This window comes from Marmota monax, unplaced genomic scaffold, assembly GCF_021218885.2.
Source record: "Marmota monax isolate L192 unplaced genomic scaffold, Marmota_monax_Labrador192_F-V1.1 WCK01_AAM20220418_F8-fsc00004, whole genome shotgun sequence".
Taxonomy (NCBI): domain Eukaryota; kingdom Metazoa; phylum Chordata; class Mammalia; order Rodentia; family Sciuridae; genus Marmota; species Marmota monax.
The window spans coordinates 19,163,482-19,190,335 of NW_026692881.1; the positions used below are offsets into that span (position 1 = coordinate 19,163,482).

Genomic DNA, 26,854 nt, shown 5'->3' on the forward strand with positions numbered 1-26,854 from the left:
GAAATGTGTGAGCCTAGAGACATGGGGGCCAAAGAGGAGGCTTTTGTGAGAATGCCTCAAGTAAGAAATTATATACTTTAATGGCAGTTAAGAATGGAAAGAAGTGGGCCGGACACGGTGGCACACACCTGTAATCCCAGTGGCTCAGGAGGCTGAGGCAGGAGGATCACGAGTTTAAAGCCAGCCTCAGCAACGGTGAGGCGCTAAGCAACTCAGTGAGACCTTGTCTCAAAAAAAAAAAAGGTTGGGGATGTGGCTTAGTGGTCAAGCACTCCTGGGTTAAATCCCTGGTACCAGAAAAAAAAAAGTTAATAGGATACAGTCAATTAGGAATTATGAATAGGAATTATGAATATGATCTTTGAGATTATCTGGTGCAACTCTCTTATGCTTCAGACGAGGATGATGAAGACTGAAGACACACTCCTAGTCAGTGACTGTAATAGGGTGACTCTAGGTTATACTGCAATAACAATCAAATTTCAAAGTCTCCAGGGCTTAATGCTTAGAGGTTTATTTCCTGCTCATGAAAAATCAGGATGCTCCCCAGGATAGTACCATTCCAAATGATGACTCAGGGATCCAGTCTGTTTCTGTTTTGGGGATTTTGCAAACTCATATATACCAGAAAGTAGAGAGAACATGGATCACTTCCTGATACAGCCTACTACAAGGGATTCTGGGAAATGTAGTGGGGAAGGGAACGTGAGATATTTATGTGATATTTGGTGAGCACCACATTCTCTGTCACAGTCACAGAACTATAAATGGCCTGATCTCACAATCCAGTCTTTTTCCCACAGCTTACTGGAAGTGTGTCCCACCTCGTGGATTTGCTAACACCTCAGTGTGTCCTGTATTCTGAATATCTTCCTGTTACTCCAGACTTGGCAAGAGAACTGAAAACACACTTTCAGTCTTAGAGAGACAGCCCTATTCAGAAATTTTAAGAAAACAGCTTGATGTAAGCTGAGAATATCCCAAGCACCTTCAAATTACATATCACCAGATGGCAATTATGTGCAGGGACACCTGCAAAGTACACATCAACTCAGACGTAGACACTGCTGGCCCATGATTTGTGAAGTCACAGAAGTAGATGCAGGGCTGGGGATGTGGCTCAAGAGGTAGCGCGCCCGCCTGGTATGCATGCGGCCCGGGTTCGATCCTCAGCACCACATACAAACAAAGATGTTGTGTCCGCTGAAAACTAAAAAATAAATATTAAAATTCTCATGTAATTGTACATGTATATATAGGGTCATAATGTCTATCCCATTCCGCTATTCTTCCCACCCCACACCCTCTCCCCTCTCCTGCCCAATCCAAATTTCCTCCATTCTTCCCTACACTCCCTCCATTATGGTTCAGCATCTGCTTATAAGGGAAAACATTCGGCCTTTGGTTTTTTGGGCTTAGCTTATTTCACTTGGCATGATATTCTCCACCTCCATCCATTTACCTGAAAATGCCATAATTTCATTCTTCTTTATAGCTGAGTAATATTTCATTGTGTATATATTCTACATTTTCTTTATCCATTCATCTGTTCATCTGTTGGAGGGCATCTAGCTATTGTGAATTGATAGGCTGAGATTTCTGTCTTCCTTAATTCTGCAATGTTTTGACAATAACCCCTCATATTTTGGGGAATCTTGGCCATTTGCAACCACAAGACCCTATCAGGCTATAAAGATAAATAAAGTTCTGACATGAGCTATGGCATGGATAAATCCTGAAGACACTGCTATAAGTGAAATAATAGAATAGTCAAGTACATAGAGATACAAAATAGAATAGAGGTTTCCAGGGGATGGAATAACTCCTTATGGAGTTATTGCTTACTGAGTCCAGCTTCTATTTGGGACAATGGAAAATTCTTAGAAATAGATAGCAAGGAAAGCCAGGCACAGTTGTGCATGCCTGTAATCCCAGAGATTCAGGAGGCTGAGGTAGGAGGATCACAAATTCTAAGCTAGCCTTAGCAATTTAGTGAGGCCCTAAGCAACTTAGCAAGAGCCTGTCTCAAAATTAAAAGAAAGAAAGGAAGGAAGGAAGAAAGGAAAGGAAGGAAGGAAGGGCTGGGGATGGGTCTCTGTGGCAAAGTACCCCAGATTAAACCCTTAGTACAAAAAAGAAAGAGTGATGATGGCCATACAACATGTGGATGTAACTAATGCCACTGAATTGTACACTTAAGATGGTTAAAATAGTAATGTAATGTAGATTTTACCACATACAAAAAGAGTTCCAATTCAGGAAAAAAGGTGGGAAAGAAAGAAAACCAGCTTGGAGTTACAGACACTTGTTCGAGACCCAGCTATGCCATTTTCTAGTTGTGCCACCTTGGGCAAATTGCCTAACCCCTCACTGTCGCAGTTTATTTATTTAGAAAAGGGGAATAATAAAACTCTTCCTTCCTTCCTTCCTTCCTTCCTCCCTTCCTTCCTTCTTAAGTTTCTTGTGAGAAAAGAAGAACGTGCCAGGGATGGTGGCACATGCCTATAATCCCAGAGTTTTGAGAGGCTGAGGCAGGAGAATTTCAAGTTCAAAGCCAGCCTCAGCAATAGTGAGGTGCTAAGTAACTCAATGAGACCCTGTCTCTAAATAAAATACAAAATAGGGCTGAGGAGTGCCCCTGAATTTAATCCCAGATACCAAAAACAAAACAAAACAAAACAAAAAAAACCCCCACAAAATTCGTCAAGTCATTACATAATTACCTATTGAAAACAAGCCTTATGCCTCTTGCTTTGCCTATTTGGAAGAGAAGATACTAAGAGAAAGATTTCTCTTCTCACTTTAGGAAAGTGTAAAGCATACCTTTTGATTTTGGGCTCAAGGCAACTGGTGTGAACTGCATAAGCTGAGCAAGTCTGCTTTTAGAGACCTCAGACTTTCCCAAATGCTCTGACATTCCCTCTCCAACCCTTCTGGGGTTCCCATGCCTTCTGTTCTTTTCCCTTATTTCCCCTGGAGACCAGCCCATAGGATGGACAGTTTTCTTACTTAAACTACAGTTCCTTTGTTTCCTTCTCAGAGAGTATCTGTATTAGGCCTTACTGTTTCCAGGGAAGAAAAAGTTTGGTCCATAAATCTGCTGAGTTGAAATGAAAGAATTTCCCCCCCAGTCATTAGCAGACACGTAAGTATAGGAAGAGCGGAGGATGAAGAAGCCTCCCAGTCCCTTGTCTCTTTCCCCAGCCAGGCAATTAATAATCCTGAACCGGGGCTGGGGATGAGGCTCAAGCGGTAGCGCGCTCACCTGGCATGTGTGCGGCCTGGGTTCAATCCTCAGCACCACATACAAAAACAAAGATGTTGTGTCTGCCGAAAACTAAAAAATAAATATTAAAAATTCTCTCTCTCTTAAAAAAAAAAAATCCTGAACCATTTCTGACTGGAATCCTTTCTCTGGTAATCAGAAAAGACAAGGGTGGGCCAAATGATTTATTATTTTTTTTGTTTTGTTTTGTGGTAGTTAAGGATTGAACCCAGGGGGTACTCTATCCCGGAGCTAACTCCCCACCCCACACCTTATCAAATTTATTTTTTATTTTTAGTTGTAGATGGACACAATACATTTATTTATTTATTTTTATGTGGTGCTGAAGATCAAACCCAGTGCCTCACAGATGCTAGGAAAGCGCTCTACCGCTTACAACCCCAGCATTTTTTTTTTTTTTTTAATTTTGAGGCAGGGTCTCATTGCATTGCCCAGGCTCACCTTGAACCTCCAACCTCAGCCTCCCAAGCTGCTGAAATTACAGCCATACACCACTGTGCCAGGTTCTCAGATTCATTTCTTCTTTTCTTGTTTTTTGTTTTCATGGTGCCAGGAATCCAACCCAGGGCTTCCCTCATACTAGGGAAGTGCTCCCCAGCCCCAGATTCATATTCATTCTGACTCAGTGAAGGAGGCACCTACCACAAGGATGACAAAAAATTCGTGAAGTGGTCCACATTTGCCACAGGCACCCACAGCAGGAAGGCCAGGGAGCTGTCCAAGGTACCGAAGTACAACGGATCAGGTGAGTCTCCTTGTTTTTCCTAATCCTGGGGCTCAGGACTGTGGTTCAGCCTCGCCTCAACTTAGAAGTAGGTGAATGAAGAGAAAATTCTGAGAAGCAGGAAGGATCAGACAAACAGAGAACGCAAGATAATATGAATACACAGACAGGCTTGCACACCAAGAGAGACTGATGAAGTCAAAACACAGAAACTTTTGTTTCAGTTTCATTTTAAAATAATAATGGTCAGCAAGAAACCCCAAACACCCTCAGTGGTAGAGCACTTGCCTAGCATGTGTATGGACCTGGGTTCAGTCCCTGGCACCACACCCACATGCACATACACACAAAAGGGGGAGAAAGAAAAGAAAAGCAACACTAAGCAAAAATATGGAACTAGTTTGGCAGGGAGAAAGGCTGTGCATCAAAACAATACAATGCAGAACTGAACCAATCATATCTGGGAACAGAACTACAACTACATATACAGAATTATTGCCATCAACTGAGCTAACCAACGGACTCAAAATTCATTTTTATCTTTCATGTAGTAAACAAAAGATGAATAGAAGTTTGACTTAGCTTGGTGTCACGTTCTTTCATGTTTCTTTCTTTCTTTCTTTTTACATTTGAATCAGATGGGATTCTTTCATGTTTCTTTGTTAAAAACATTCCTCTTTCTCCAGAAAAGTTTGGGGTATGAGCCTTCCCAATGTTCTTTAATGATATGCTCATGCAAGCATCTTTTTTCAGCTGAAAAAAAAAACTAATCTAAAATCAGTCAAAGAAAAGGAGTGGGCTTTGTTGTAGTACCTACTATGTATGTTTCATGTTGAATACATATAGGCTTCCGATGGTCCTGAAGTTAGGACAAGTTAGCACATCTCTTCAACTGATCATAAGCTCTTTTTTTTTTTTTTTTTTTTTGGTACTGGGGGTTGAACCTAGGATCTTGCACCTAGATGCAAAGCAAGTACTATAGCACTGAGCCAAAGCCACAGCCTTGATCATCAGTGAGAGATGCTTGATCATAAGCCTTTTAGGAATAGTGAGTATGTCTCATGTTTTCTCTCACACAGCACCAAGCATGCAATTGCACATGCAGTAGGTGTTTGATAAATATTGATCGGTTGGTTGACTGAGACAAGGTAAAGATGTAGACTGGATTTCTCTCAAGCAATGTATTTCTTTTTCCTTTCTTCATGAAATTTAGACTGCTGGGTTTTTTTAAACCTTTTTTAGTTGTAGTTGGACACAATGCCTTTATTTTATTTATTTATTTTTATGTGGTGCTGAGTATTGAACTCAGCACCTCGCCCGTGCTAGGCGAGCACTCTGCCGCTGAGCCGCAACCCCAGTCCTTAGACTGCTGTTTTTAACAGACCAAAAGTAGAAACAACCCAAAAATCCAACAACAAAGGTTGACAAATTAAAGCACACCCATGTAAGTAAACTTTGTATTGAACTGTGAAAAGAAGTAAGCAGATACATATAATTGATGTAAGAAAATGTCTGATTTATGAAGTAAAAAACATTATAGCACAGTAAATGATATATTTCATATGATTCCATATTAAAAAAATTAAATTACTCTGAGAAAATTGACACCTTTTATCACATCTAGCTACATTTGTCCCTGCAATAGCATCTGGCCCATAGCCAGGGTTCTGTTAATGTAAATGATGATTACAACACCCAGGACTCTGAGCAGCACACTTCCAACAGAGTATGAATTCTGACCTTTCTCTGTTAGTCCAAAACAGTAGGATTTTCTGTTGTTGGGCAGAGGGAATGTGGAGAGGACTTTATAAATAGCCAGACTTAGGAGAATATAGCTTGAAGGTCACTGATTCAATCCTATATTTGGGTGATATTTTCTTCTTGTATTCTTTTTACCTACCTAACTATATATTAATAATTTTTCTAACATTTTAAAATGTTTAAAATCTAGAATAAAGCTGCAGGGCTAATACAATAAATTCACTTTTTTTTTCAGTCCTGAGGATCAAACCTAGGGCCTTGTACCTGCTCACCTAGCATTCTGCCAACTTTGCTACATCCCTAGCCCACCACTGTTAACATTTTAACATACCTGCTTTATCTCCTCTGTGTGTGTGTGTGTGTGTGTGTACTGTTTTTGCCAAATCATTTGAAAGTAAGTTACATAAACCATGATACTGCAATTCTAAATACCTCAGCATGTACCTCCTAAGAACATTTGCCTATTTTTATACATATCTTACTTTGGAATACTTTAAGACTCATAAGAAGTTGCAAAAATAGTACAAGAAGTTCCCATGTAACATTTACCTGGTTCCCCTATGATAACTTCTTATATAACCACACATTATCAAAACTAGGAAAATGATATTGACACAGCACATTAATTTAGCTACAGACTTTATTTGGATTTCTCTCTTATTTTATAAATTATTATATGTATTAATTTGAGTAACAGAACTATTCCATCACAAAAACCTCTCCCCCATTTTACCCCTTTACAGTTACATCCTCCCTTATCCCTAATCCTATCAATTGCTGATCTGTTCTCCATCACTATACTTTTGACACTTCAAGATTGTTATATAAATGAAACAATAAAATACATAACATTTTTGAGGTTAGCTTTGTTCACTCAGCAAAATACACTTGTGATCCACTTAAATTGTTGCATATAGTTTATTTATTTTTTATGTTTTGGTACTAGGGATTGAACCCAGAGAGGGGCACTTTACCACTAACCTACATTCCCAGTCCTTTTTTAAATTTTGAGACAGGGTCTCACTAAGTTGCTTAGGACCTTCCTAAATTGCTCAGGCTGACCTTGATCCTCCTATCTCAGCTACTGGAGTCATTGGGATTACAGGCATTCACCACTGCACCCAGCTATATATAGTTTATTATTTTTCAATGTTGAATAATATTCCATGGTATGGCTATATCATGGCTTGTATTCCTGTTCACCTGTTGAAAGACATCTGGGTTGTTTCTATTATAAAGAAAACTGCTATGGGCTGGGGTTGTGGCTTAGCAGTAGAGTGTTTGCCTAGCATGCGCAGGGTCCTGGGTTTGATCCTCAACACCACATAAAAATAAATAAAATAAAGGTATTGAGCCCAACTACAACTAAATATATATAAAGAAAGGTGCTATGAAATTCATGAACACATTTTTTTCCTCAGTGTTGGGGATCAAACCCAGGAGCATTCTACCACTGAGCTATATTTCCACTCCTTTTTATTTTGAGCAGAGTTTGGCCAAATTGTCCAGGCTGACCTTGAACTTTCAGTGATTACAGGCATTGTGCTACCATGACTGTAATCATGAACAGATTTTTGTGTAACACAGGTTTATTTTTCTAGGTTAAATAATCAGGAGTAAGACTACTGGATCATGTGATAAGTACATATCAACTTTGTAAGAAACTGCCAAATTATTTATTTTTGTTGTTGTTGTTTTAATTGTTTGCAGCACTGGGTAATGAACCCAGGGCCTTGCCCATGCCTAGGAAGTACCCACAGTGTTTTTCTGGAGTAGTATACCATTTATATTCTTACCAGCAATAGGTAAGAATATCCAGAGCTGAGAATGTAGCTCCATGGTAGAGCACTTGCCTACCATGTGTGAGGCCTCAGGTTCAATCCCCAGGACTACCAAAAAAAAAAAAAAAAAAGGTTAGACTTGTTCTGAATCATTATGAGTACTTGGGGTTCTTAGGATTTTGTTTAAAGCACTTCAATAGGTAATGTCGTATTATAGCGTAACCTTTTATGGAGAATGATATTTTAATTTGGATGAAGTCAAATTTATTGATTTTTTTTTCTTTTATGGATCTCACTCTTGGGGTTAGGTCAAAGACTTTTCCAAGTGGTTTTATAGGAGAGTATTTTTTTTCTACCTCATACCCATTTAATACCGTGACAAGGGCTGAGAGAGAGAGCTAGATGTAAAAGATGAGTTGTGCTTAGGAGCTCCCAGTTCAGCTTAGACAAGCACACAAACAACAGCAGGACATGAGGAGTACTGTGAGTTCTGCAAAGGCTGTGGGCAGAAGGAGGACAGTTCAAGGGTGAGATGGTTACTTTCCATTGGCAGCACCAGAGAAGGGTACATGGAAGAGACAGCACTGGAACCTTAAGAATTTCAACAGCTGAAGTAGGGCAGGGGAGGAAATTCAAGGAATAAAGAATTGCACAAGCAGAGGAACAAAGTGGGACATAAAAACAAAATCAAAGAAGTGGAAGGAGATTCTCAAGGGAGATTACAAGTTCACTTTAATATATTTCTTTTTACACAAATATATATATATATATGTATGTATGTATATAAATATGCATGTGCATGTGTGTATATATGTGTGTGTGTGTGGGGGGACAACAAACATACCACTGTACCCTACTTAAGTTCACTTTTATTTATTTTTTCCTTAAGTTCACTTTTAGAAATACAGTAACTCCAAGCAATCACAGGAGATACAAAGAGGCAGTTTTAGGTAGGTCTGGATTTGGAATTCGGAATTAGAGATTTGGGACTCATCAACATAGGTCAGTCTTTTTGTTATATGCCTCACGATAACTTGTGTCACAATTACAATTATGTAATTAGTTGTTTAATCTCTGTCTTTCTGCTAAAATGCCAGCCCCATGGAAGCAAAGGCCACATCTGCCTTTTTTTTTTTTTACTATTTTTTTTAGTTGTAGATGGACACAATGCCTTTATTTTATTTTTATGTGGTGCTGAGGATGGAACCCAGTGCCCTCCACATGGAAGGAGAGCACTCTACTACTAGCTACAACACCAGCCCCACATCTGCCTTTTATACCTAGCATTTACCCTAGCACTTGGTCTACAGTAAACATTCAGTAACTGTTGAATAAGTGGATCAAAGAAGTTGATGCTTCTGATGACCACCATTTATTGAATATACACACAGAAGGCCTTATGATATCCACTTTGGATACACAATCTTATTGAAACCTCACAGTAATCTCATGAGAGGTAGGTCAAAGGCTCTGAAACCTAGATTTTAGAATGGGTGTAGTGGAAGGCCTAAGAATCTGAGTTTAAGTTCTCAGGTAATTCTAATGATCAGCCAGGTTTGAAGACCACTCAGGTGGACAGTATTTTTTGTTGTTGTTTTGTTTTCTTGGTACCAGGGATTGAACCCAAGGACACTTAACTGCTGAGCCACATCCTCATCCCTTTTTATTTTGAGACAGGGTCTTCTTAAGTTGCTTACATCCTTGTTAAGCTACTGAAGCTGGCTTTGAACCTGCAATCCTCCTGCCTCAGCCTCTTGAGCCATTGGGATAGGTGGACAGTTTTATAACAATTTTACAGATGAACAGGCTAAAGTTCATCCAATAATAGTAATGTGTTCAAGGTTACATGGCTAGGTATAATCATTATTCAAAACTAAATCTTGCAGGGAAACGACTTTATCAAAAGTCTCTCTGCCTCTGGGAGATCTAATATCTAAAAAGCAAAGTTCATGGAAAGAAAAGCAGAGAACCAAGAATGAGTCCTTGAAGCCAAGGAGAATGATTAGCACTGCCAAATGCCACAGAGGGACTGTGGAGGATGTGGCATGAGGGAGAACTGGGGACAATTGACCAATGTGTCTTTAGGCCTGAGTGTGACACCAGAGGAAAGAGAAGACACAGTCCTGGCATGGCCAGGGGACTCCCTCAGGAAACCTGGCCAGCTGGAAGGAGTTACGGCTTGAGATTCAGCCAAAATCCTTCGTAGGATAGCTTTGTGTGTTAAGATTATTAAAGTCAAACAATTGGGTCTTTGAGTGGGATGCTAAGAAAGGGGAGAAAAGCTCAAGTAAGCTGTTGAGAAAATGCAGCCCACCGGTAGACTTCCCAGGGCCACTGCCACTTCATTAGATTATTTAGGCCTTTTGCTTTTCTTTCTTCTGCTCTGTATATGTTTTGTCTTGTGCGGAGGAGTTACAGCTTTTATTAGAGAATGGAAAGGAAAAGAAAAATGGAATTCCAACCAGGACATGTTAATGGCTTTTGGTAGTCCTGAATAACATTATTGAAATGAGATTGGAACCATGGCCCAGAAGAAAGATCTCCTAATTATCTGTGTTGTTTCCATTTGCCCCACTCATGCAGGCTGGTGATACCACACACAGTCAATGTTGGCTGTATGCTGTCTCACAAGGGGCAACCTAGAGGCCTGTGCAAGGTGTAGTGGATAGTTTCTTGTAATCCTCTTACCACACCTGACTCAGAACCAATGGTGGACATGAAGAAGTATCCTTTAACTAGAAAGAAGACAATGATAAGAATAATTATATATATATACACACATACACACACACACACACACATACAGCCTACAAAATATGTTTGAGTACATCAACTCAATCTTTCATGACCCTGGGAGTTGAGTGTTGTTATCCCCACATACTTAATAAGGACAGAAGTCACAATTCATACCCACCACCTCTGAGTCCAATGTTCTTTCAATTACAAACCAGCTTGCTAATTTTTTTGGGCCAAAACTCTCTTGGCCCTATTCTGGCTACAAAGAAATTAGTGGGACTTCAAGATTCTCATTGCACTAAGAACTATGTGGTGAGAAAAGAAGGCAAATGCATGTTTGCCTTTGCTGGTGGCCTTGGGCAGAGTACTGCACCTAAGCTTCAGTGTCTTCCTTGTAAAACAGAGGTGAGGGCCACCTTGAAGAATAAGGCAAAACAAACCACAATTGCTGGCACAATGGCTGGCAGGCAGTAATAATTCAGTAATGTTATCACTCTTTCATATTTCAGCCCACTCCCAGGTCTTTCTGAGCCCAAAGACCTCAGAATTGAGTCTCTTTTGCTCAGGTCTTCATTGAGTGATGAGGACATAGAAGGACAGGTTGTATCAGGGCCTTAAGATCTTCTAAATCAGCCAGGCATGGTGGCACATGCCTGTAATCCCAGCACCTTGGGACTTAGTGGCACTAAGCAACTCAGTGAGACCCTGTCTCTAAATAAAATACAAAATAGAGCTCAGGATGTGGCTCAGTTGTTGAGTTCCCTTGAGCTCAATTCCTGGTACCAAAAGAAAAAAGAAAAAAAAATCTTCTACATCAAACACAAAGCCAAGAGATATTCTCCAAAGTCCCCATAAGATTAATTTTCCCCCTTTGGTGGATTATCCAGATAATACACCCCCCCCCAATTTACCTGTAGTTCTAAGTAAAAGATCTTTCAAGATCAAAAAAGGCCCTAAGTCTGGTATTCTGGAATATAACTGAAAAGGTCTTCCTTCTGTGTCTCCAAAGCCACATCCACACCCAACATGATATAATTATAAACTTGAAGGAGAGTACTGATAACCTAGCCTTCTTCTTTCCAGGTCCCATTCTTTGAGTTCCCTTACTGTGTGGCAAAGAAGGCCAGCTCAATCACCTACACTCTTCCCCAATCTGGGAATTTAATCTCTCTGTAGGCAACTCATTTGTCCAAAGAGATCTCCCAGGAAATGTCTCTCCAAAGCCCATGAGGACCTAATTTACACAAACTGAAATTTCAAATGCCTACAGGTTCAGGCAGATAAAGTAATGAATTAAGAAGGTGGGTAAGATTCAGTGGAGAGTGTGGTGGTGGGGGCATGATAAACAGAACACACTAACACAAATAGCAAGGGTGCCTCACATCCACCCACAGCAGCCATTCCAGCTCCTCTGATTTTCAAAAGAGCACTCGCCTAGTACCTGCTGGACCCTGGGTTCGATCCTCACCACTACATAAAAATGAATGATTGGAATAAAGGTATTGTGACAACTACAACTAAAAAATAAATATTTTTTAAAAACATGTAATAACTTATAAAACAAAAACAAGTCTGCTATCCCTTTACACCAGCCTGTGGTCCAGTTCCGTGTTAGAGCCCTACCAAAGAAGCCCAGTAATTCCCAGCGCTTTCTTCTTTTCCAGGCCTGGCCCCTTTCTGACTCTACCTCCTCTTCTCTCCACTCTCTGAAACTTGGGCTCACGTTCTTTATCGATCTGCTCTCCCTTCCCCATCTTCCCCCTGGAAGCTGAAGAGCTGAAGGGATGCTTTCTGACGTAGGCCCACTTTTTCCCCTGGAAGATCTAAGACACCTGAGAGGGGACAACGCCTCATCCTTCAGGCTCCCACTCTTACTGGAGAAAAAAGATTCCATCCATGGGAACTCAGGGGTAGACATAGATATGGGGGACACCTCTCAGAAAACCTACTCCCCCAGTTGGTTAAAGGGTGAAGAGAGGCCTGGGTTTGGAAAAGTGACAGAGCTGTGTGGTTTCTGGCTGAGAAAACCGGGTCGTTTGGCCACTCTTGGCTCCAGGCACTTCCAAAGCAGTCGATTCTCCCTGAGGCGCGGAAATCTTAAGGCGGCTCCTACGCAGATGGCCCAGCCTGGGCACCCAAGGTTGCTCGCACGCGCAGCTGCGGTAGTCACTGCGCTTCCCCGCCCCCGCTCCCGGATGCCCCCCTTCCCTCTCCAGGCCGGACCCGAAGCAGGAGCTCCGCCCCCAACGCGTTGTCCCAGCCCCCGCGCCTTAAAACCCGGTGCACACCGCCCCGCTGCGCCCAGCCTGCCGCACCTTTAGCGTCCTCAGTAGCTTCAGCTGCAGCCGCTCTCCAGGCCCTGATCCTGGCACCATGAGCTTCGGTTCGGAGCATTACCTGTGCTCCGCCTCCTCCTACCGCAAGGTGTTCGGGGACAGCTCTCGCCTGTCTGGGCGTCTCTCTGGGACTGGCGGCGCGGGCAGCTTCCGCTCGCAATCACTGTCCCGCTGCAATGTGGCCTCCTCGGCCGCCTGCTCCTCGGCCTCGTCGCTTGGCTTGGGCCTGGCCTACCGCCGGCTGCCGGCGTCCGACGGGCTGGACTTAAGCCAGGCGGCAGCGCGCACCAACGAGTACAAGATCATCCGCACCAACGAGAAGGAGCAGCTGCAGGGCCTCAACGACCGCTTCGCGGTGTTCATCGAGAAGGTGCACCAGCTGGAGACACAGAACCGCGCGCTGGAGGCCGAGTTGGCTGCGCTGCGGCAACGCCACGCCGAGCCGTCGCGCGTGGGAGAGCTCTTCCAGCGCGAGCTGCGCGACCTGCGCGCGCAGCTGGAGGAGGCAAGCTCGGCGCGCGCGCAGGCCCTGCTGGAGCGCGACGGCCTGGCCGAAGAGGTGCAGCGATTGCGGGCGCGCTGCGAAGAAGAGAGCCGCGGGCGCGAAGGCGCCGAACGCGCCCTGAAGGCACAGCAGCGCGACGTGGACGGCGCCACTCTGGCCCGCCTGGACTTGGAAAAGAAGGTGGAGTCGCTGCTGGACGAGCTGGCCTTCGTGCGCCAGGTGCACGATGAAGAGGTAGCTGAACTGCTAGCCACGCTGCAGGCATCGTCGCAGGCCGCGGCTGAGGTGGACGTGGCTGTGGCCAAACCAGACCTGAGTTCAGCGCTGAGGGAGATCCGCGCCCAATATGAGTCCCTGGCCGCTAAGAACCTGCAGTCAGCCGAGGAGTGGTACAAGTCCAAGTTCGCCAACCTGAACGAGCAGGCGGCGCGCAGCACCGAAGCCATTCGAGCCAGTCGCGAGGAGATCCACGAGTATCGGCGCCAGCTACAGGCACGCACCATCGAGATCGAAGGCCTGCGCGGGGCCAATGAATCCTTGGAGAGGCAGATCCTGGAGTTGGAGGAGCGGCACAGTGCGGAGGTGGCCGGCTACCAGGTAAGGGCCGGAGCGCTGCAGAGGGAGAGAAAACCTGTCCTCTCCCGTGCATACCTGCACTTCCCGTAAAATGGGGGCCATAGTAAACAAGGGAGTGTAAGGGAGTGGAGAGAAGAGCCTCGACTGGAGGCACTGGCAAACAAAAAGCTCCACTGTGAACTGTTAGGTAGCTCTCTTCCCAGCCCCTCAATTATGTTCCTGTCCCGGCCCTTCTAACAAAGAAGCCCTTAAACTTCTTTGGAGTTCGAAAAATCCAACCATGCCTTTCCGTCAGCAAGTGGACACATACATACTGGCGACCTGGAGGACAGTCTCCTTTCCAGAGTAGAAGAGAGGCAGGTAACAGATTCTCCATGGGCCCGACTGTGCCTCAGCTTCTTTTATTGTTTGTTTAATTCTTTTATTCTTTTTGTGTGTTTCAGTTAGTGTTGGCAACTGGGAAGGGACCCATCCCATTTTCATGACTCTTGCCCTCAAAGGAGTACGGATTGGGGACGGAGGAACTGGATTGTGATTGAGCTAGTAACCCCGCTCTACCCTTCCCCCACACCCCGCCCCACTGTTTTGAGTCGACCTATTGATGACATTCGCTACTAAAGAAAGCTTTACGGGCTGGGGATGTGGCTCAAGTGGTAGCGCGCTCGCCTGGCATGCATGCAGCCTGGGTTCGATCCTCAGCACCACATACAAACAAAGATGTTGTGTCCGCCAAAATCTAAACAATAAATATTTTTAAAAAAAAAAAAAAAAGAAAGAAAGCTTTACACCACTTAACAGACGGAAAGAAAAAAAAAAGGCTAGGGCGCTGTCCATGGTGCTGATCTCCTGTTCCTCCCATCTTAGAAACAATGTCTCTCCTATCCCGTGTCCCAGTTATGAATCTCTAGGCAATTAACTGCTTTGATTTCTTTCTTTTTATTTTTTTTCAATACCAACAAACCAGTGTTGGTTACCTGCAATCAAAGGTCACCTCGTGGACAACATCAAATTTTACTTTCATGGATGGCTAGGCACTTAAAAAAAATCTCCTCAGTAGCTGTGAGGTCCCACTTGAAAATTATCATTACCTTAACAATTTTGCGTCTAAACCACAGAGATGGTTTCTTTGTTATAGGCGACATTTTTTTTTTTTCCATCTCCTGCCCTATAAGCGCTTGTGAAGGTATTGATTGGCCCTTTCCTTCCAACAAAGACCACTGCATCTTCAGTTTTACTACACAGGACATTCTAGGTTTATGGCTACAAAGGGCATAGGCAGGATGCAGGGCAAATGAAAAATATAGAAAAGAACAAAATAATGTGGCTCATTCTCAAGGTACAATGAAGAGTTCTTGGAATAGAATGTCCACAATTTGGAAACTTGAAATAATCTAGTTAGAATACATTACATTTGATAAGATTAATAGGGTCTGGGAACATTAATAAAGTAGAATTGAGAAAAAGCATGATATCCTAAAAGTACTATTTTTAGTAAGAAGTTAAAGAATTATTGATGTACAGGTAGTTGCTATTCATTACAAAGAACTCCTTTTGATAAAAGAAGAAAGCCAGCCTGGACTGTTTGGTTAGCTTCGTATTATAGTTTTACTCAAATACTTCAATTCTGTTTCAAATGTGTAACAGGAACTTTTCACTATGTGCCCCCCAACCCACCCGCCGCCATGATGTGAATTAATCAGACTCGTGAGACTTCATGTTTTCTTCCAGAAGCCTCAAAGGTTAAACTAGGTGGTCTTCTGGAAAGAAGTATTTGTACAAAAAGGCTAACAGCCCAAACTGTCAGCTGACTTAGGCTTTGCCAGGTACTCTGTTTGCTTGCTTTAGCCCCTACATTCAGGAGGCAGTGCTAGTGTTTTCTGGCTTAATTGCTCTAAAAGGCTTTCTATGTTAGACAATAGTAGAATCATCAGACCTGGTGTGCGAGAAACAAAAAACAACAGAAATTGCAGCATCTGCAGCTCTGCACTGCTGTTCCTGACAGCTGTAGTCTTCAGAGACTCAGTGGACCCACCCATAGGTGTGGAAGAGGAGTTCAGACAACAGAGCTATTTCCTACCCTTTGAGATTTAAGGTTGGGGTGGGGCTCACAGTTTAACCTACATATCCAGAAGTCCTAAAGCTTCTGACTGTTCTCTCTGTCAGTCTTAGTACTGACCAAGGTGAAAAGCCTCCCTCTTCCATAGTAAGATCCAGCCATTGTTTTCCTGCCCTCTCACCCCACCCCACCCCACCCCCTTTCACTGCAGTAATGAGAAGCTGTTCTCTTCTGCTACAGATATTGGTAGTAGACCCACTTTCCTTTGCAAGCTTGGTAACCCTCTCAGGGACACAGGAAGGCCCCATTAAAGTCAAGTTTTCTTTGCCCCAAAGAGCTGATAGCCTATTTGAGGAGAGAAAACTTATTACACTTTTGAAAGGGTAAAAAATGATTCAAGGTGACAAAATAAGTACTCAATAGTGGATGAGAGTCTGAACCAGGCAGAAGAGATTAGAAAAAGCTAGGGCCATTGTCTTCAAAAGCCAAATGCAGCCACCCTTTGCATGGAAAGTGTAAGGCCTGTTCATTTTTGACAGGGTAATTTTGATCCCTGCATGGTTGCTTCACTACCATTAAAGTCCCAGTTGTGCTTCACTACCATTAAAGTCCCAGTTGTGTATAAAAACACTCCTAGAGGGTACTCGGGGTCCCAGACCTGAATTATGACCAGTCTTAGAAAGCCAAAGCTTTCCTTGAAAGACCTTGCTGAACAATCAGGATCACTGCTGGTTAATGCTCTCCAGGGAGAACAGCCAAGTCTGCTTTCTTCTCTCCAATATGAGATTGGAGTATAGCCTAATTAAATAGCAGGAAGGGTCTGGCCCCAGGGAGATGGAGGTGACAGTGGCTGCATATAAATCTATAGTTTGATAGATCTATTTCTTAAATTGGAATTCAAGGAAAAAGAAAGGTATATTTGGTCTTTTTTAAAAAGCTGTTTCACTGTTACTGTCATCTGGACCACCATGATATCTCCTTTACAAAAATATTTAAACCAGTAGTTCCTAAATCTAGTGACTCACCAAGGTCAAGTAGGAGCTTTAAAAAAAGCTGTAATTTCTGTTGCTTTTTGCACAGGATATCTAGATGACCCTACTATTGTCTAACACAGAAAGCCTTTTAGAAAGATCCTTGGGCCCACTCCCAAACATATGGAGTCAGTGGTTCCCAGCGGGCCAAGAAATAAACATTTTCACTAAAAGGGCTGCATCCTTTTACTGAAAGGATTGGTCCTCAAACTAGTTTTGGAGTGCACTCACCAAAACCGCATATTCCAGTAAACTAACTTAAAGAGATTACTTATAATACAGGATTTTAAAATGTGGTAGAAGAAAGACAAAGAGAAAGACGTAGCTGAAGCAAAGAGTGAGAATAAGGAATGATAGTACATCATGGGTGGACCACATTTAAAATTCCTCTCTTATGGCCGGGGATGTGGCTCAAGCGGTAGCGCGCTCGCCTGGCATGCGCGCGGCCCAGGTTCGATCCTCAGCACCACATACCAACAAAGATGTTGTGTCCGCCGAAAACTAAAAAATAAATATTTAAAAAAAAAAAAAAAAAAAAAAATTCCTCTCTTACCACCTAAATTGATTATGCAGAACAATAACTCTGGATGATCCCTTTCAATCAGACTGTGCTGCATTCACTGCTAATCATCTGGCTGAGGGGCCCCCAAAAGTGATGAAATCCACTGCACTGTCTCTCTTCACTGCAGATGCTAGTGTGGCTCATTCTTTTTCCTCCTCCAACCTGCATCCTTCCAGCCTTGGGCCAGATGCTCTTCAGTTGTCTAAGCTACTGTGGAAAGAGACCTCAGCTGGAATAGGGTGTGCCTCTGGGTCCCTCGGGCTAAGCCAGCAGCAGCTGCGTGGTTGGGGGAGGGGGTAGACTGCAGCATTCTGCTCAGATTTCGAGCTGGAGGCCATCTTGGCAGGGCTTTTGAAGGGCAATGCAAGACACAGACTGGTGTGGGGAGGAGAGTGCAAACAAAGGGGGCTACACGTTCATGAGCCATTAATGGTCAGCAGTTAGCCTCTTCATGAAGAAGCCAACTTGTGCTTTTTGTCCATTCTGATCCACAAAATAGATGTGTGAAATGTATAACATAAAACTTCCTGAAATCTCTGGGCTGGGGTTGTGGCTCAGTGGTAGAGTGCTCACCTAGCATGCGTGAGGTACAGGGTTCCTTAGCACCATATAAATATAAAATAAAGATATTGTATCCACCTAAAACTAATAAATAAATATTTTTTAAAAAATTCCAGAAATCTCATCCATCTACAACTTAGCTCCCCAGCAATCTTTCATTTAGAAAACACAACTATTTAACAATTTTTTTTTAAAAAAAGACCTCATTAACCTGATAAGACAAAATAGCATCTCCACATCACATTTTATGAAACTGACTTCTTTGATACCCTCAGCCTAATCATTCTTTATGTGATTCTAAAATGCTTCTGTATTTGGGTTTCAAACCTGCAGCAGGATAGAGAAGGGTGACCACTGTTGTCAGGCATTGTCAAAAATGAGTAGCTAGCAGATCAGGGTGTCTTTGAGGACAAAGAAAACCAATAAGCAGCAATTTGAGTTCAAATACTGATCTTTGGGGTTGTTTAGGGTAGAAATAGCTTGAGATACCTAAAAGACATTACAGAATTATAGAAAAATGATTGTTTTCATGATGCTTAATTGCCAAGAAGGTTGCATTATGTTTACTATCTTATTTGTGAGTGGTATAAGCCACTTTAGAAAGGTTTCTATTGAAAATTGTTATTTTTTAAAAAAAACTTGATGCTTTAAGAGATATGCAACCACTCTCCAAAAGTACAGTTTGTTATACATTAATATTGTATACTATTATATTCATTTCTTCATTACCCAAGAGATTGTAGGGACAAATCATGATAATTTGTCCATATCATCAAAATAGTAAGGTCACATGATGTGTTATTAACAATAACAAAAATCACTAGCATTGACTATTATGTGCCATGCTATTCTAATGAGTATTATCTAACTTAACAAGTAATAGACTCCTCATGTGTTAATGTAAGATGGATTAAACTAGAATCTTGACTCTTGGAACAACTTGGAAAAGAGTAAACACTGTAATTTTCCCTGTTTAAAAAAAATTCACAATTTGCCAAGTGCAGAAATGGAAGGTTAGAAGAAACTAAAATGTAGAAAACTAACACTGAATGTTAGTGCCAGGGCAAACATGTAGGCCAAAGATCCCACTGAAATCTTCATCTTTTCCTCATAATGCATTTCTCTTGCTCTTTTGCATAATAATAATGTCCTCGTTCCCCCCTTCTCCTTTTTTCCTGTCCTCGTTCCCCCCCTTCTCCTTTTTTCCTCACCCTAGACTTCTTTCTCCATTGTTATAGTAATAGCTATTCTTACTCCTAATGCATCACTAGCAGACTTGCTTGCATCGTTGTCCAGTGTTATCTGAATTTCCCCCACTGCTTATCTAACATTCTTTGTTCTATACCCATCAGTCAGTTGAGATTCTCTTTTGCAGTATACCTGTTAATAGTTATATAACATGTGGGTAGCATGGATTTTTAACTCTTTTTACAAATTCTCTTGGTTTGGAAGTTTGTACCCCCCTGACGGATCAGTTCTGCCCTTCATCATTGCTTCATCATCCACTTCAATACTGGCTTTCTTGAAGTTTCTGACTTGTTCATCTGCGTCCCTATTTCATACAAATAACTCTATTATTTTTATGAAATAAAATCACTGTGTTTTTCCTGTCAACAGAGTTGGAGCTGAATTAATGGCCTATTTGATCACATCTTTTCAGGTCTTAAGAAGTAATGGGGTTGGGACTGTAGCTCAGTGGCAGAGCACTTGCCTAGCATGCGTGAGGAACTGGGTTCGATCCTCAGTACCGCATAAAAATAAACAAACAAAATAAAGGCATTCTGTTCATCTACAACTACAGAAATTTTTTTAAAAGTACTTACATAGCATCATTCATTCATTCATCTATCACTCATTGAGCATTTACATTGTATTTATGCTAGGATCTGAGTTTCTAGGGATGAACTAGATAGAAAAGATCCCAGTCACCATGTTAATTACATTTTTGGTTGTCACAACTGGGATGGAGGGTGTGTGCCTCTGACATCTAATAGGTAGAACCACTGATGTTGGTAAACAAGATAATTTCCTATAAGAAGAGTGAAAAGCAGGATGCCACTTTCAAGTTTTTTCTAATTTGTCCTCCTTTTTAAGGTACATATTTGTAATTTGCCCATAGTTTCTGCATGGCCTAGGAGCTACCCTGGCTGGAGGTCAGATAATGTGCTGGATTGGTAAAGGGAGGGTACTTAAATTGAATGCAAAGGAAGAACTATCTAAGGAGATAAACTTTGAGCTGAATCTTACATAAGATATTGGTAAAGATCCAACATATGGCTCTCTAGGCAGAAGAAATTGCAGGCCTAAAGGGCCTGAAACAGCAATGAACTTGGTATGTTCAATGAACAAAAGAAAAGCCAGGGAGCAAAAGGAAGAACGTAGGTCATGCTGAGGAGTTTTCAGTAGTCATTGAGTAGCAGACTTCCAGGAAACCATCAAGACAAGCAAAGGCATGGAGTGGTAGCAGAGAAGGAGGGCTGTTCTTTCTGTGCTTTACACAGTTGGAATGTCCTGAATCTAAGCTCCTAACCTGATGCTTCATGTTTTGAAAAGGAAATGAATAGTGGAGTTACTCAGCACCAGTACAACAAGCAATGGAGGGATGATAAATATTTTTTTTAAAAAATTATTTCAGTACCATGTGCCTCAGGGTAGAAGTTCCTAAACCTCACCATGCATCTGAATCTCTTGAAAGCCTCTATGAAAAAATGCAAATGCTTGAGTCCCACCCCAGAATAAATGAGTCAGAATCTGGGCTGAAAGACACATCTGTATGTGAGTATTTTATACGTGGCTTAGATGGCTTTAATGTGTAGTGGGGGTGGAGAATCCTTTGCCTTCAGGAAATTTCAATGAATTTCAGCAACTGTGCCCTAAATATTTTGGATATGTTACTTTTCAGGATAGCATTGGACAGCTGGAGAATGATCTGAGGAATACCAAGAGTGAGATGGCACGCCACCTTCGGGAATACCAGGACTTGCTCAATGTCAAAATGGCCCTTGACATTGAGATAGCAGCTTACAGGTACTTCAGAGGGCATGCTCACCCAAGCAAAGCTCATACTTACCTAGGGGCAATGCTACACAAATAAGTGGTTCTAGTCTCTGTGGTTTCTGATCAGCGGAGGAGGATGAAAAGGGACATCACTGGCTTCTTCCAGGCAAACTAAGCTCCTTGTCCCTCTACCTGGATGTACATCCCAGCTTTACCTTACTAGTCTTAGAATATTCTTCATACCTCTGCCAAGGGTTTAAGGGGATAATGGAGGTATACAGAAATAAAAATCCATCAGATTCTAAATTTAAAAATAGAATTTATATACACAGAAAGCCCTAAAAGGCAACGTTTCTCCCTGTATTCCTATTCAAGTGAACATTACCTTTAAAAAAAAAAAAGGTAATTATAAGCCAAGCATGGTGATAGGCATGGTGGGATTATACATGTAATCCAGGTTGCCTGGGAGGCTGAGGCAGGAGGATCACAAGTTTGAGGTATGCTGGGGATATGCTCAGTAGTAGAGGATTTGTCTAATATGTAGAAGGCGGTAAGTTAATCCTTAATACAGCCCCCCAAAAAAAGTAATTGCAAGTACCATTTTCAGAATGACTACCATGTGCCTGGCACTATATTGATACTTCATAAAATTTTCCTAGGTATCAAGGCAACCACATACTGTGTGACTTGCTCAAAGCCATGGCTTTGGTAAATGGCACAGCTGACCTCAGATCTGTCTGGACATTTTTCTCTTTTTCTTACTCTGTATTCTACTTCAAAATAAAGCTCCAAGAGTATTGGATAGCAGCTTGTGTTTCTGGTTTTCAGGGAAGCAAGGTATTGGGATCTCTCCCCGTTTTTTTTTTTTTTTTTCCAGTACTGGGGATTGAACCCAAAGGCACTTTACCACTGAGCCCCATTCCCCAATCTTTTTATTTTGAGATGGGGTCTTGCTGTTGTTTAGGGCCTCACTAAGTTACTGAAGCTGGCTTTGAACTTGTGATCCTCCTGCCTCAGCCTCCTGAGCTACACAGCTGCACCCAGCAGGGCCTCTCTTTAATGATGCTGTTCATGCCACGCTGAAAAAAAATTTGGTGTCTGAATAATGTCATTTATTCTGTTATTATTGCTGGTCCCATTCCCTTTGTACTTTTTTTTTTTTTTTTTTTTGGTATTTTTGGTTTTGAGATGGGGGTCTCACTATGTTTCTGAGGCTGGCCTTGAGTTCCTGGGCTAAAGCAATTCTTTCTGCATACCTGGGACTATCACTTTGTACCTTTATGCATTAAGAAAGTACAGATGTCAAGTTCAGGCTGAATTAGGCAGTTCTCCTCCTTCCTTTGTGGACTTCTCACCTCCTTATCTGTTGCAGTAAAAGTGTTAAACTAGGAAAATTACTTCTCTCTAAAGCTTTGAAGACTCTAATTGCTTAAAAAAAAAATGGGTGTGAGGTGGCCAAGGTGGGTTGTAAGTTCTCCTTCAGGAACATATTTACAAATAGGATAGGTTCCCTTTTTTTTCTTAGTACTGAGGATTGAATTGAACCCACGGGTGCTTAACCACTGAGCCATATCCCCAGCCCTATTTTGTATTTTATTTAGAGAAAGGGTCTCTCTGAGTTGCCTAGGGCCTCAGTAAGTTGTTGAGGCTGGCTTTGAACTCTTGATCCTCCTGCCTCAGCCTCCTGAACCACTGAGATTATAGGCATGCACCACCATGCCTAGCTGATAGGTTTCCTTTTGACAAAGTTTTATTTTGTTATTTATTTTTTTAATATTTATTTTCTAATTGTAGTTGGACACAATCTTTAATTAATTAATTAATTTTAAATATATATATATATATATATATATATTTTTTTTTTTTTTTTTTTTAGGTGTAGATGGACACAACACAATGCCTTTATTTTTGTGTGGTGCTTAGGTGCTAGGCGAGCGCTCTACCGCTGAGCCACAATCCCAGCCCCTAATTTATTTATTTTTATGTGGTGCTGAGGATTGAACCCAGGGCCTCGCCCGTGCTGGGGGAGCGCTGTACCGCTGAGCCACAACCTCAACCCCTTGATGATGTTTTAAAGACAGCTAATGCTAAGATGTTCATGTATATGTGTATGTGTATGTACAAATGCTATGTAGAAATCTCCAACTCTTTGAGCCTTGAAATACAATATTATTGGTCTCAATCCCATGAAGAAATTGCAAAATTGCAATGTCCTTTAAAGTCTCTCTAAAGTAAATAGGACTGGAAATTTGATTTCATAAAAAAAAAAAAAAATGCAAGTTGATTTCTGAGAGTTTTTCTCTTGGATTTACAGGAAACTGCTGGAAGGTGAAGAGACAAGATTTAGCTCCAGTGGATTAAGTGTTTCAGGGCTGAATCCACCTCCCAATCCAAGTTATCTGCTTCCTCCTAGAATTCTCAGTTCTACAACCTCCAAAGTCTCATCCACTGGGCTGTCACTTAAGAAAGAGGAAGAGGAGGAGGAGGCTTCTAAGGTTGCCTCTAAGAAAACCTCCCAGATAGGAGAAAGTTTTGAAGAAATATTGGAGGAAACAGTAATATCTACTAAGAAAATGGAGAAGTCAAATATAGAAGAAAGCACCATTTCAAGCCAAAACATATAATTATGTTGCTTAAAAAAAGTTAATGCTTAAGAGGGAATAATATCTATTTGACTTGTTAAACAGCTTATACCTGAACCGTAACACCTGTCACCACTACATAATGTCTTCAAGGCTTCAATCCTATTTAGTGTTGAATACTTTCTCTAATAGGAAAACTAGCCCTTAGATTGGAGTAAACTGCAGTCCTGGAGCAATCACAAGGAATTATCTAAGAATACAGCTTTCTCACCTAAAGCTCAGGCTTCACAGTGATAGATGATTCAGGTGCAGAGGAAGTACAAACTAAGGTGCTAAATCTGTGATCATCATCATTTGCTGTGAGCTAAAAGCAAACCCCATATATATTTACTATACCCAGCCAGTAAGCCAGTACCCAGCTATATTATCTTACTCTAGGTTCCTAAAATATAAGATCACTGCCAAATGGTGGTGCACATCACTGCATAAACCAATGGTCCACACCCAATTCCACTCTGACAGAACTAAGTCACAAATGATAGGTATTTAATGGACACTTTCTTCCCTACTCCCTTCAAATCCACATATCCTTTTCCTCCATCCAGGAAAAAAAAGAAAAGAAAAAAAATAGGTCTAGTGTAGTATGTTTCCCTTTTGAATACATTTAGGTTTTTCTCAAAAGAACTTACCCCCTTTTAGGTCTCTTTTGCTCAATGGATAAAATTAGATGCATGTCGACCATTTCTGTGATTTGTGTAATAACTTACCTTGTCCATTTCATGTACTTTCTGTAGGTTAAAAAAAAATGGCAGTGATGAATTTTAATGGTTCCCCCCAACAAGCAAAATAATGGAAATAATCTCTAGATGTTAGACTTTGAACTTATTCAAATCCATTTAATTAGGGGAAAAAAAAAACACTTTATTAAGAATGTAGCTTTCACCTTAACTTTAGAAATACAGTAATAGTTTTCCCAAGCTGTGATTAAGCTGACCTTAGATGTAGTAGGATGTTAAAAGAGGTGGGTATTCTAAGAATGGAAAAAGCCAAGGTCTCATCTGTGTCAGACTGTGTGGTATAGAACTAGCTTTTTTGTGCCCTTATCCTTAGAATCCATGTGTTCCCCTTCTCACTAGTCTAGGTCCTAAAGAGGCCTTGCTTTCACTCTCCTATGCCTTTTAAGAATGCTAAGTAGAGGATATTTTATCACCAGGACACAATGCTATTGCCCAAAAGTTAAAAAACAATAACAATCTCACTTCTGGTCAATCAGCATCACCAGCAAACATAAAAAAGAAATCATTCTCTTTTTTTCTAAGAGTCTTCCCCCACAGTTGCCTCACTGCTGCATGGTTGGCAGGTGTCCCTTCCCTGCTGGAAAGGCAGAGACACTCAGACCCCAGAGTGGTGTGCACATCGCTTCTCACTTCCTGGACTGTAGTCTGGAGGGTCAGTTTTTCATCTGCCTGACTATGTAGCATCTGCATTGCCCTGTCTGCCACATGTGCCAAGTTTGATGCAGGACTCTCAGCGCTTACTTCCAACAAAGCTACAGCTGCCCCTGTCCCTGTTCCACAGCTCCATTATGAGCTCTGTGGTGACAAGGACATGATGCGTTTACTGAACTTCCTTATTCTAGCACATGCTTCAATAGCTCAAGGAACTCAAAAGACACTTTTCTTCCTATCCCTATCTTTATTCCTCACATTTGCTGTAAGACATTAGTAAAATAATAAATTAAAAGTCACATGAATCCCACCAACACAATTTGTGTTCTGTGGTTTCTATTGCACAGAGAGAAGCACTGTTTTGGTTCAGAGGGAGGCTGGCCCTAATTTGCGTCATTCAGTGAGTCTCTGATTGCCATGAACTCATTTATGAAAGACCTTAATAATAATGAGTGTTTTACAGATTTGATAAATTATTAAGGAGAACTATAGGTAACGTGAAAAATGTTTAAAATCATAAGGCAGAGAGGGGAGGGGAAGGGAAGATATCAACTGTTATTGACAACAGAACAAAGTGGGTCCAAGAGTGAGTGGGAAGCCTACTTGTAAATTAATGATCCTCAAGATGATTCAGATTCATTAGATGAGATCCTCTGTATCCTGAGACTTAGATGTGTTAGAAATAGCTAAAATTTATTCAGCATTTTCTTATTCAGACATAGTCCTAGGCAGTAAACATAATTATCTAAACTACATACCTACTTTTTAGTGTATGTTTATTTTACAAACGAACATCAGAATGCCGAGGTTAAGGCCCTTGTTTGATGTCACACAGTAAGCAGCAGAGCTGGGATTTGGACCTTGGTCATCTGATTATAGTGCTTGCTTTTCTTTCTGATGTTTTTCCTCTACATAAAACAAAGTGCCCACATAAGGGAGTAGAAATTTTTCTTTTTATCTTTATTACCAGAAGACCTTTCTTTTCATCTTTATCTCATTTAAGCTTATGCTGCCCAGAAAATGCTTGGCAATACCAAGTTCCATAGGCAATCTGCTACAGTGCAAACTTCCTCAGCTACTGCCCTTCTGCATAGCAATGAGGTAGGAGATGCTCAAAATTAGGCTCTGGGCCCATCCAACCATGAGTCACCTCAGTTCCTGTTACCTATTAGAGTTGGTAGTTATTTCCCTATTTAAAAAAAAAAATAGGGAAGGGGACTTCTTACAATTTTGCAAAAGTATTCTATAGGTTCCAACCCAAAAGTCTGGAAATGAAGTATTACAGAAAGGACATTTCAAAGGAAAGTAAGTCCTTTATTTAGAATTTATTTTACTATACTGGTTAAAGGGAGGAGCAGGTACAAGATTTGAGCAATTATCTGGAAGGTAGAGTCCAAATTTAGCTCCCAAGTTACAAATAGTCATGAAAATGAACTTCTAGAACTTGCCTGTGAACTCAAACAGGAAGGCCCAGTACCACCATTCATGGCTCTAAAGGCAAACATGAAACCATCTAAAAATGTATTTTAAAATCCACTGGAGTATATGCCTGCAATCTAGCAACTTGGGAGGCTAAGACAGAAGGATTGAAAGTTCAAAGCCACCCTCAGCAATTTAGTTTCTAAGCAACTCAGTGAGACCAAGAAAGAAAGAAAAAGAAAGATGCCCTTCAATAGATGAATGGATTTTAAAAAATGTGGCATTTATACACAATGGAGTATTACTCAGCACTAAAAAATGACAAAATCATGGAATTTGCAGGGAAATGGATGACATTAGAGCAGATTATGCTAAGTGAAGCTAGCCAATCCCTAAAAAAACAAATGCCAAATATCTTCTTTGATAAAAGGAGAGCAACTAAAAACAGAGCAGGGAGGAAGAGCATGAGAAAAAGATTAACATTAAACAGAGA

General features: G+C 41.4%; 2 protein-coding genes across 2 annotated transcripts in view; one reads left to right on the forward strand and one right to left on the reverse strand.

The window, feature by feature from the left end:
* Window positions 1-12,795, reverse strand: part of Nt5c2 (5'-nucleotidase, cytosolic II) — a 143,925-nt gene extending 131,130 nt beyond the window's left edge. Inside the window, exon 1 of the mRNA XM_058581279.1 lies at window positions 12,604-12,795. The gene's annotated coding sequence lies outside the window, so the exon portion shown is untranslated. The remainder of the gene's footprint in view (window positions 1-12,603) is intronic.
* Ina (internexin neuronal intermediate filament protein alpha) lies at window positions 12,578-25,276 on the forward strand. Its single transcript, XM_046450241.2, has 3 exons — window positions 12,578-13,726; window positions 20,818-20,942; window positions 23,227-25,276. Exons 1-3 carry the CDS (start codon window positions 12,662-12,664, stop codon window positions 23,534-23,536), a joined length of 1,500 nt encoding a protein of 499 aa, XP_046306197.1. The 5' UTR covers window positions 12,578-12,661; the 3' UTR covers window positions 23,537-25,276.
* Window positions 25,277-26,854: the final 1,578 nt, after the last annotated feature.

What these genes read in the sequence shown, in the direction of transcription:
- Ina (XM_046450241.2), top strand. Translation starts at nt 12,662, where the DNA reads ATGAGCTTCGGTTCGGAGCATTACCTGTGCTCCGCCTCCTCCTACCGC. An exon ending in CGGAGGTGGCCGGCTACCAG is followed by an intron (nt 13,727 to 20,817) that starts GTAAGGGCCGGA and finishes GTTACTTTTCAG; the next exon opens with GATAGCATTGGACAGCTGGA. An exon ending in ATTGAGATAGCAGCTTACAG is followed by an intron (nt 20,943 to 23,226) that starts GTACTTCAGAGG and finishes TTGGATTTACAG; the next exon opens with GAAACTGCTGGAAGGTGAAG.